The sequence below is a fragment of the Miniopterus natalensis genome, chromosome 10 (genome assembly GCF_054644295.1).
Source record: "Miniopterus natalensis isolate mMinNat1 chromosome 10, mMinNat1.hap1, whole genome shotgun sequence".
In the NCBI taxonomy this organism is placed as follows: domain Eukaryota; kingdom Metazoa; phylum Chordata; class Mammalia; order Chiroptera; family Miniopteridae; genus Miniopterus; species Miniopterus natalensis.
In genome coordinates, this window is record NC_142090.1 from 1,027,718 (window position 1) to 1,037,553 (window position 9,836).

The 9,836-nt window shown below is 63.9% G+C and overlaps 1 protein-coding gene across 1 annotated transcript; it reads left to right on the plus strand.

Annotated features, from left to right (window-relative positions):
• Window positions 1-1,010: 1,010 nt before the first annotated feature.
• Window positions 1,011-5,474, plus strand: MNX1 (motor neuron and pancreas homeobox 1). The gene is made up of 3 exons (XM_016196979.2): window positions 1,011-1,671; window positions 4,438-4,598; window positions 5,136-5,474. The coding sequence occupies exons 1-3, from the start codon at window positions 1,011-1,013 to the stop codon at window positions 5,472-5,474; spliced, it is 1,161 nt and encodes a 386-aa protein (XP_016052465.2).
• Window positions 5,475-9,836: the final 4,362 nt, after the last annotated feature.

Below are 9,836 nucleotides of genomic sequence, written 5' to 3' on the forward strand. Positions count from 1 at the left end.
GCCCATGGGGATGCCCTGGCAGAGAGGCAAAGAGAGCTGTCACCAAGGTCCACGCAGGTGGACGGGTCTCCGGGCAGACCTGGTTCTGCAGGCCGCGGGCGCTCCTCCGCGCCCTGGCCGTGCGGGGGGCTCACGGCGACATCTGTGGAAGGCACACTCACGCGCGCCCAGGAACGCGCCCCACATGCGACGCCTGAAACGCACGGTGCTTCCCAGGGGAGGTGAGAAGGTGCCACCTGCGGAGGGTTGGCGCCAGGGACACAAACCGCTCCCGCGCGGGGCTGGGGACCCGAATGGTCACCAGGCAGAGCTAGTTCTGGACGCACCGCGGGCATCCCGACGCAGCAGTGGCCAAACTCCAGCGCTGACGAGGAGACGCGAGAGGACGCGCTCGGCTGGCTCCCGGGGACGCGAGCCCAGAGCCCCCCGGCGCGTTTCGGGGGCCGCATCGGGCAGTCGCGGGGCCCGCCACCCTGCTGGGTACCCCGCAGAGGGCGGGCGGGGACGCGGGGTTGCGCCGCAGCCTTCCAGCCGTGTCGCTGTCCCCGCCCTGCCCTCGCGGCGGCGCACCCCGGGCTTAGGACCCCGCGGCGCAGGGGCGGGGCGGCGGGCGGCCGCGACGGTGACAGGTGCGCCCGACGGCCAATGGCCAGGCGCGCGCCCCTCCTCGGGCCCCCGCCGCGCGCGCCAATCGGCGGCCGCGCTGCGCTTCAAGTGCGCGCAGGGGCGCGGGTCCCCCGCACGGCGCCAGCGGCCTCCGCCCGGCGCCCCGGCACTCGCGGGGAGTTTGTGCGAGCGCGTGTGAGCGCGGCCCCGGGCGGGGCGCTCGCCGAGGAGGCTCCGGACATGGTGGCTCTCGGCTAAGTTTCCGGCGGCGACTTTGATTGGCAACTAATCACCGTGACGATCGCGAGCCCTGGGGCTTGCCGCGCCACGCACGGGGCTCCGCGAGCCCGCACACGGCCGCGACGCTCACCGCCGGGTCCTGATCGCCAGCCCCTAGCAAGCCGATGGAAAAATCCAAAAATTTCCGCATCGACGCGCTGCTGGCGGTGGACCCCCCGCGAGCGGCCTCGGCGCAGACCGCGCCGCTGGCCCTGGTCACGTCGCTCGCGGCCGCCGCCTCCGGCCAGGGCGGCAGCGGGACCAGCAGCGGGGCGAGCGGCAGCTGCAGCCCCGCGTCCTCAGAGCCGCCCGCGGCGCCCGCCGACCGCCTGCGCGCCGAGAGCCCGTCGCCGCCGCGCCTGCTGGCCGCGCACTGCGCGCTGCTGCCCAAGCCGGGCTTCCTGGGCGCGGGCGGCGCGGGCGGCGGGCCCGGGGGTCCCCCGCACCACGCGCACCCCGGCGCCGCTGCCGCCGCCGCCGCCGCCGCCGCCGCCGCGGGGAGCCTGGCGCTGGGGCTGCACCCCGGGGGCGCGCAGGGGGGCGCGGGGCTCCCGGCGCAGGCGACGCTCTACGGCCACCCGGTCTACGGCTACTCGGCGGCGGCGGCGGCCGCGGCTCTGGCCGGCCAGCACCCCGCGCTCTCCTACACGTACCCGCAGGTGCAAGGTGCGCACCCCGCGCACCCCGTCGACCCCATCAAGCTGGGCGCGGGCACCTTCCAGCTGGACCAGTGGTTGCGCGCGTCCACCGCGGGCATGATCCTGCCCAAGATGCCCGATTTCAACTGTGAGTACGGCGCAGCCCTCGGGCCGGGGAACGGAGGGAAAAAATGGGGTTTGGGGGGGGTCCTGGCAGACGGTTCTCTCGCGCATCCATCCGCCTCCGCCCGGCACCTTCCTCCCCTCGCTCTGTGCTCCGAGTGAGCTACGGAAACGCCTCGAAGCCGCCCGGCTCCGCCCGGGGCCTGCGAGGACTCGAAGGGGCTGCGCGGTGTGGGATCGGCAGCGAACCATGAAAATGGCCACGCGCGGGCCTTGCCTTCTTTCCCTCTCAACGGCTGGGGGCAGCTGGAGGTGTGAGACTGGCATCTAATGATTAACCCGCAGGCCAGGGGGGGAGGAAGTGGCGGAGGAAGGAGTGCCCCAGGGCTCCTGAGTCAGGCGGCCTGGGCATCGGGAGCCAGGTGCTCAGACCCAGGGAAACGGACGATTCTGTCCACGTTCTGGTTCTGGAGAGACCCCCCCCCCCCAGCTCCTTCCAGGGCAGGGAGAGACCCAGGAGCAGGGAGGAAGAAATGGGCTCCAAGAGGCCCAGGGCCGAAAGGCCGGAGCCGGGGCTACCTCCTGGCCCTTCCCTGGGCTCTGCCTGCCTCTGGAAGGGCGTGAAGCCCAGAAGGCGGGTGGCCTGATTTGAACCCAGCGGTGGTGCAGGGGCACCCGTGGGCAGGGAGATAGATACACCCTCCCTTAGGAACCCCACGGCAGGGACGAGCAGCAGGTGCCCGTTTGGAAGTCGGGGCGCCCAAAACAGAAGCGAACCCCCTCCTCTAGGTAGGAGAGAGGGAGGGCCGGTGGACTGTGGGCAGCCTGCTTGGCACCACCCAGGCCCCACTGCTCCCCAAGGCTCCCCAAGGCCTGGGCTGCTTCTGGCCGCTGCCGAGGGGCACCGGGCTGCGTTGGGGGGTCTGGGTCTCCATCCGCGGACCCCACCCTGCTAGGCTCAGAGGAAGATCCTTTATGCTTCCCCGTCCCCAACACCCAAACAAAGAGACCCCATTGTTTCTGTCTGAGTGGGTTTGTTTAGACTGAGGAGATGCAGGCATGGTAGAGGGGAAAAGCCAAAAAGAAAACAGAAATAAACACTTGGTAGAATTCGGATTCCTCTGTTAGGAGCCACGGTTGTGGTTGTGACTAAACAGAGAAAAGCTGGGACCCCAGAAGGCTGCAGAAGTCACAGCCCCGTGAGAAAATCCCAGCATGCGCACTGTTTGCCCGAGGCCACCCTGGCCTTTTCCCAGCTCAGCTCCTGGAGGGGCCTAATGGCCACCCATCCCTTCCTGTTGGAGAGTCACTCCCTCCTGAGCCCCCACAAAGAAGAGGGAAAGCTCACTCTCACCTCTCAGTTGGGGGGCTGCCAACTACAGACGCAGCTGATCCCGGGTCAGTCAAACCCAGGGCTCCCTTCCGGGCCCAGCACACCCCTTCCCACGGATTTCTCATCACGATCTGCGTTCCTCAGGGCCTGGGACGCTCTGTCTCCCGCGTGGGGTGGGGGTGGGGTGGGGTTTCCACACAGGCCTCCGCTGGGTGCTGGGTGCTGCAGCCACCTGCCACCTGGGTGCCTTCTCCAGCCTTCGTGGAGCCCAAGGTCGCTCAGGAAACTGATAAAGGGCACATTTCTTCGCCAACCCGTGTTTCCCATCTGTGGTTCCAAATTTTGACCCCAAAGTAGCTGACTTAAAACCCAGCCGGCTTGAAGTCCAGAAAAGAATGTGACCACTGAGCCCTAAAGGGCAGTACCGGGCCGGCCAGGGTGCGGAATGCGTCCCGAATCCCCCTCGGGTCGCTGCCGGAAAACCTGCTCGGTTCCTTTAATGGGCTGTCGGATGGCATTTCCCAAATGGTCCCTCCGGAGCCAGTGTTTTAATTAAAGTTCTAATGTATTGTCAAGTTGGGAATTCGGGGCCCTGTTTAACTAAAGCGGGGGGCGTGGGCCTCCCATAAAGCAAATTGCCCATCCCCGGGGAGCTGCTCTCTGCCGGGCTGGGCTCTTTCCTTCTCTCTCTTTTCTTTTATTGTCTAACACTTGTCAGGCTCCTGGGAAATCAAGGGAAGTCTCGTTTTGAGGTCATAAAATTCCCTGTGATGTAACCGTGTGAAATTATGTAAATAAAGAGACCTCCTTGAATGCACAGAAAGCAAAGTCCCTTCTGCCAGGGCCTGTCATTTGCATAACGAGAATTGTCCCCAAAAGGCTTCCAGTTTCCTCAGGCCGGCCCCTCAGTGCCCTGGCCGGTTGTCAAGAAAACATTTTAAAGCGGGGACAGTCTCTGATGAATGCTCCTGTTTAGGCCCAGGATTGGGTCCCCTGCCTCCCTCCCTCCCTCCTTCCTTCCTCCCTCCACCCTTTGTACTTAAGGAGCCTGCAGGCTGGGGGGGGGGGGTGTCGGGAAGAAGCAGGGGTTCGGGGAGCCTGTTTGGATCTGGGCCTGAGTTGGGGAAGCCGGGTGACGGGTGGGAGGTGGCATGTTCCTCCAGTCTCTGCTCCAGCCTTTGTCACCCTCCTTTCTGCCAGCGCCCACCCGGGTGGAGAGGGCACCCCTGGGTGATGGCTCTCTTTAATCAGACACCCAGGCCCTGACATAAAAAGATTTGGCCCCATGAAACAAACCCAAACCCTCTGGTTCCCCGTGGGCTCCAGGGCCTGTTCTTGGGAAGGGGTCGCGGGCATTGAGGGCAGAGCGGCGACTCCGCGGGTCCCAGGAGGGGAGAGCGCGGGGCGCGCGCGGGGGACCCAGCCGGGCCGGCCTCACGCCCTCTCCGCGCCCCGCAGCCCAGGCGCAGTCGAACCTGCTGGGGAAGTGCCGCCGGCCGCGCACCGCCTTCACCAGCCAGCAGCTGCTGGAGCTGGAGCACCAGTTCAAGCTCAACAAGTACCTGTCTCGGCCCAAGCGCTTCGAGGTGGCCACCTCGCTGATGCTCACGGAGACCCAGGTGAGCTGCCGCCTCGCCCAGCCAGCCCCGGGGTCACCGTCCCCTCTGCGCTCCCGGCCCTCCGCCCTGAGCCCCGGGGTGCTCCTTCTCCGCCTCCTTTGCCTGCGGATTAGCACCGAGGAGCGTTCACGGCCCCCGCCCCAGGGGTCAGATTCAGTAGGTTGCGGTGAGGCCCACGAACCTGCGTTTTAACGAACCCTTCCGCGCGCCCCCCCCATTCTGAAGCAGGTGGCCCCCCAGGCCATATCCCAGAAATTTTGTTCCAGAAAGAGAGGAGGGAACATCTCGAGATCCACAGCCACACCCGAGCCGCCCTGGTCCTTCCCGCGCGGAGGCAGGGCGCGGGTGGAAAAAGGCCGGGCGCGCGGACGCGGGCTCCCAGTCCCAGCTTCCCCGGAGCCCCCGCCCAGCTCCTGGCCTGGGCGCAGCGCCCCTGGAGCTTGTCCTTGGATCTGAGCCCCACTCGGGGTGGGCGGGGGGGGACGGAAGGGTCCGGAGGTGGCCGTGTCTGACCCCCCCCCCCCCCCGTGCCTTCAGGTGAAGATCTGGTTCCAGAACCGGCGGATGAAATGGAAACGCAGCAAAAAAGCCAAAGAGCAGGCGGCGCAGGAGGCGGAGAAGCAGCGGGGCGGCGGGGGCGCGGGCCGAGGCGGCGCGGAGGACACGGGCGAAGAGGAGCTGCTGGGGCCGCCCGCGCCCGGGGACAAGGGGAGCGGCCGGCGCCTGCGGGACTTGAGGGACAGTGACCCCGAGGACGACGCCGACGAGGACCGTTTCCCCTACAGCAACGGCGCGGGCGCGCACGCCGCCGCCTCCGACTGCTCCTCCGGGGCCGACTCCCCGCCCCCGAGGCCCGGGCACCAGCCGCCCCAGTAGGACCCGGGCCACCGACAGGGACGCAGGGACCCCTGGACGCCTCTGCCCCGCGCGCCCTCCGCAGCCTCCACCCCCGGGCCTCGGGTCCCACCCCAGCCCTGGGGCTGCAGGTTTGGGCCGCTGCACCTGCCTGAGCTTCTGAGCCAGAGGGACGGAGGCCCGGCGGGCTCCAGCTTGGACTCTTCTTAGAGATTTAATTTCCGACAGTCTTGGCGGGGGCGGTGATGGTGAGAAGAGCCGCCGCCGCCCGGGGAGCCTCCCCAGCGCCCCTTCCCGTTTGGAGGAACCTGCAGTGTTAACCCACCTGGAAACTTGAAACCGGCTCTGGAAGCGCCGTTCTGCTGAGTCTCGCGAGGAAAGAAAAAAGAAAAGTGTGCTTATGTATCTTAGGGGGGGAAAGAATTTATGTCACGAGCGTTCAGACTGCTGGAAACCTCAGAACTGTGCCGTCTTTATTTTTGTACATTGTATTTATATATAAAAAGGAGCGTCTACTTATGCATGCTAAATTATTATTTAGCTTCTCCCATCGCCCGCGATGGAATGTAAAATAAACCGTTTTTTTTTTTTACTGGAGGACCGTGCAAATGTCCTGGGGGGAGTTAGGAAAGCGGCTGCGCACTTTTTTGTTGTTGAAACATTGGGGGGGGTCTCCCCCTCCCGAAGCAATTCACAGCAGGAGGTGAGAATCCGAACTGCAACCGGGTGTGAGGACCGCCTTCCCGAGCCGAGCCCCGAGCGGGGAACTGGATTCCGCTGCTGGGCGGACGCAGGTGCGAAGTGTTGGGAAAAGCACCTGAGGCCAGGTGCGCGCGCGCGTCCCGGCGCCTGGCTCGCAGCTGTTCCGGATGCCGGGCCCCAGGCGAGGGACCCTGGGCCCCGGTGTTTATTTTCCCGTTTCCTTCGGGGAGGGGGGTCACCTTGCTCCGTTGCTGCTCCAGAGGTGAAAACACTGACGGTTTCAGAAAATGAGCTTCAACCGGCTGCAGTGGGTCGGTGCGTCCAGGGCGCGGCGCTTCCCGCGTCTCGCGCAGCAGCTCCCTGGTCCTGTTTTCTAGGATCTGCGCAAAGATCCGAGAGGACAGCAGAGGCGACCGGAACGCTTCAGGCCCGGACGGCAACGGCTCTGGGTTCATAAACCGCGGCCGCGCGCTCCATCAATCACCCGCCAGCCTGCCTGGCCCGCGCCATGTGCTGCACACATGCGGGCCTCGCGCGCTCCCGCCCAGCCGGCCTCTCCGGGCCCCGGAGGAAATCGGTGCTGGGGCCACTGCTCTTTCTCCCACCGCCCTTCCGCCTTATGTTTTCCAGTCTCTCCCCCCTCCCCCCGGGCCCGGGGCGAGCGCCCCTCCCCCTCCCCCCTCCCCGCCCCCCCTCCCAGCTGATAAATGAGTTCAGAAGGGCCTGGCGTTTCATTCGGGTGATTACTGCGCAGGCCAGCGGGGCCACTCCTCCACCTCGAGGCCCGGGGGAGATTAATATCCTCTCTGGCAGTTCATTATCACCCCAGGCTCCTTCCATAAAATCCAACCCCAGCCAAGGCCGGGGGCGCGACCGCAGGAGCCCGGCGGGAGCAGCTGCTGGGTGCGGGCCCGGCCGCCTCGGGGTCCAAAGGTGCTTGGGGGGACGGGACTGGGTTTGCAACTGGTGGGAAAGCCGGAGGGCCCTGCGGAAGGGGTGGGAGCGGCCGAGGGGAAAGACGCGCCTTTGGGTTGAAAGCAATCCGCAGCCTGTGTATAGCTCGTTTTAATTTCTAACACATTGGTGAGTTCAGCCTGAAGCTATCGCTTCCCGGGCTGGCTCCACATCTGGGGTTTATTCCTCGCGCCCCTGCTCGCAGGCGCAGCCCCGGCGCCCCCACCTCCAGGGCAGCGCTGGGCAACCAGGGACGCGGCGCTGGAAGGGGGGGTGTCCGCCCTGGAGTCGGGCCTTCGGGCCTCTGTCCCTTCGCCCAGGGCGCAGACCCGCTCCCTCTGCGACAGGAGAAAGGGGGCACTGAGGGGCATAATTATTAGACGTCCCCCCCCCCCCCCGCAGCCGAACCAGCCTGGGCTTGGCGCGGGGACTTGACTTGGCCGCGGGAAAGGCCTGACCGCCCGCGGCCTCCCCGGCTCCAGCCAGCTGCTTAATCGCGGCGGAATTTATCTCGCTAATAAATTTAATGCTCAATTCGTTCTTGTCACAGTTGCTCTTCCCCAAATCAATTATAGCAAATTTAAATATAATCACTGGCTCATCCCCACGCACTCCGGGCACCGCGAACAATTCATTCCGCGCACTGAGCGCAGCCAGCCCGGCTCGGCCCCGGGACCCCGCGCGCCCCGGAGGCTTTGCAGCCCCGAGGACCGGTCCTCGGGACCCAGTCCAGGTCTACGCAGCCCGAGGAGCCCCGAGGGAGGCGAAACGTTGTTTTCAGACAAGCCCAGGCCTCTGGGCCACGACAAAGCGGGCCTCTGGCTTGGAGCCCTGGTGCCCCCCGGGGGTCACCACTGTGACCCACCTGAGGCGCTGGGCCCTCGGGTATCCCGAGCCCAGCCCCTCCCTCGGGCTCTTCTCTGTATAGGGAGGTCCCCCTCCGTTTCCAGAATGGGTGTCCGGCCTGTGCGAGTGTCCCCAGCAGAACCAAAGGATGGAAAGGAAACCTGTCTGTGACAAAGAAACCAAGTACACTCTCCAACCCAGTTCTCCACGCCCCCGGTCTCCTGCCCAGTCCTGGAGGAGCTGTGGCCCAGGCTACAGGGCCCCGCGGAGCCCGAGAGGAGCATAAACGACCAGAAGGCAGAGCCACCGCCTGGTCTTCCCCGAGCTGGGCTTCCCCTCCCTGGTGCCCAGACGGAAGTCACTTGGCAAAACTGGCTTAAGAGACTTTCTCTGACACCAAAAGCACAGACCACAAAAGCAAGAACAGATGAAGAGATTCCATTAAACTTAAACACTTCTGAGCAGCAAAGGAGACAATCAGCAGAATGAAAAGGCGGTGGAGCCATGGGAGGTGGTATTTGCAAACCACGTGCCTGATAGGGGGTGAATATCCACAATATAAAGGAGGCACGTGCCCAGCTGGCGAGGCTCAGTGGTCGAGCATTGACCGAGATCCAGGTTCGATTCCTCAGGGCAGGTGCCTAGGTTTCGGGCTCCATCCCTAGAAGGGGGTGGGCAGGAGGCAGCCGATCAATGACTCTCATCATTGATGTTTCTCTCTCCCTCTCCCTTCCTCTCTCTGAAATCAAGAAAAAATATATTTTTAAATGGGCAAATAACATCACTAGACAGTTCTCTGGAGAAAAAACACAAGTGACCCACAGCCCACGCCGGTGCTCAGCATCGCCGCTCACTAGGGACGGGCAAGTCAGCCCACCTGGCACCCGCTAGCACGGCTGTTCCAGAAACAGCCCAACATGGAAAACAAGCTTTGGGGAGGGCTCGGAGAAGTCGGACCCCTGTGCACTGTTAGAAGGAATGTAAAATAGTACATAAATACAGCCGCTACGGAAAACAGTATGGAGGTTCCTGAAAATAAAAATTCAAACACCAACTACAAGTACCATAGGAGCCAGCAATCCTGCTTTTTGGGTGTATATCAAAAATAATTAAAAACAGGACCCAGAAGAGAGATTTGCACACCTACGCTCATGGCAGCATTGCTCACAGTAGCCAAGAGCTGGAAGCAACCTGGTGTCCGCCGGCAGATGGATGGATCGAGAAAATGGGATCCACACATAAAATGGAATATTATTCAGCCTTAAATAAGAAGGAATCCTTTTATATGCTACAACACGGGCAGACCTCGATGACCTTATGCTGAGCAAAACAAGCCAGTCTCAAAAATATTGCTTAATTCTATGTATAGGTAGAATCTAAAATAGTCAAACTCCTAGAAGCAGAAGGTAGAAGGGGGTTGTCGGGGGCTGGGAGGAGGGGAGAGGGGAGTTTGGGGTTTGCACAGTGAAGAAATTCCAGAGATCTGTTGCCCAACGAAATGCATCTAGTTAACATTACTGTGCCGGACACTTAAAGTGGTTAAGATGCTTAAAACATCTCTCCCTCCCTCTTAGAGGTAGAGCAGGCTGGGTGGGGAAAATCCAGGGAAGGGGGACCTGGCCCCCAGCCCCCCACCTGAGCAGCTGCGGGTCCTGCGCAGTACTGGGCATGCAGGCCGGTTCCCTGAAGCACCTCCCAGGTTTGAGGATTAACTGCCCCCCCACCAGGCCTCCCCTGGCCCTGCTTCCCTGGCTGGAGGGCAGTTCAGAGTCCCGGTGGGGACTGCGCTAGGGAATGGGAGTGGCCCCCAGACGCAGGGCCGTGGGGGGGGGGGGCGCCGCTGGGAGGGGCCCTGGGGGGAGCAGACCGCACGGGGAGGGA

Excerpts from the sequence above, each read along its gene's own strand:
- MNX1 (XM_016196979.2), top strand. The coding sequence starts at position 1,011 with ATGGAAAAATCCAAAAATTTCCGCATCGACGCGCTGCTGGCGGTGGAC. Across the intron at positions 1,672-4,437 it reads CAAGATGCCCGATTTCAACT|CCCAGGCGCAGTCGAACCTG; the intron begins GTGAGTACGGCG and ends CGCGCCCCGCAG. Across the intron at positions 4,599-5,135 it reads TGATGCTCACGGAGACCCAG|GTGAAGATCTGGTTCCAGAA; the intron begins GTGAGCTGCCGC and ends CCGTGCCTTCAG.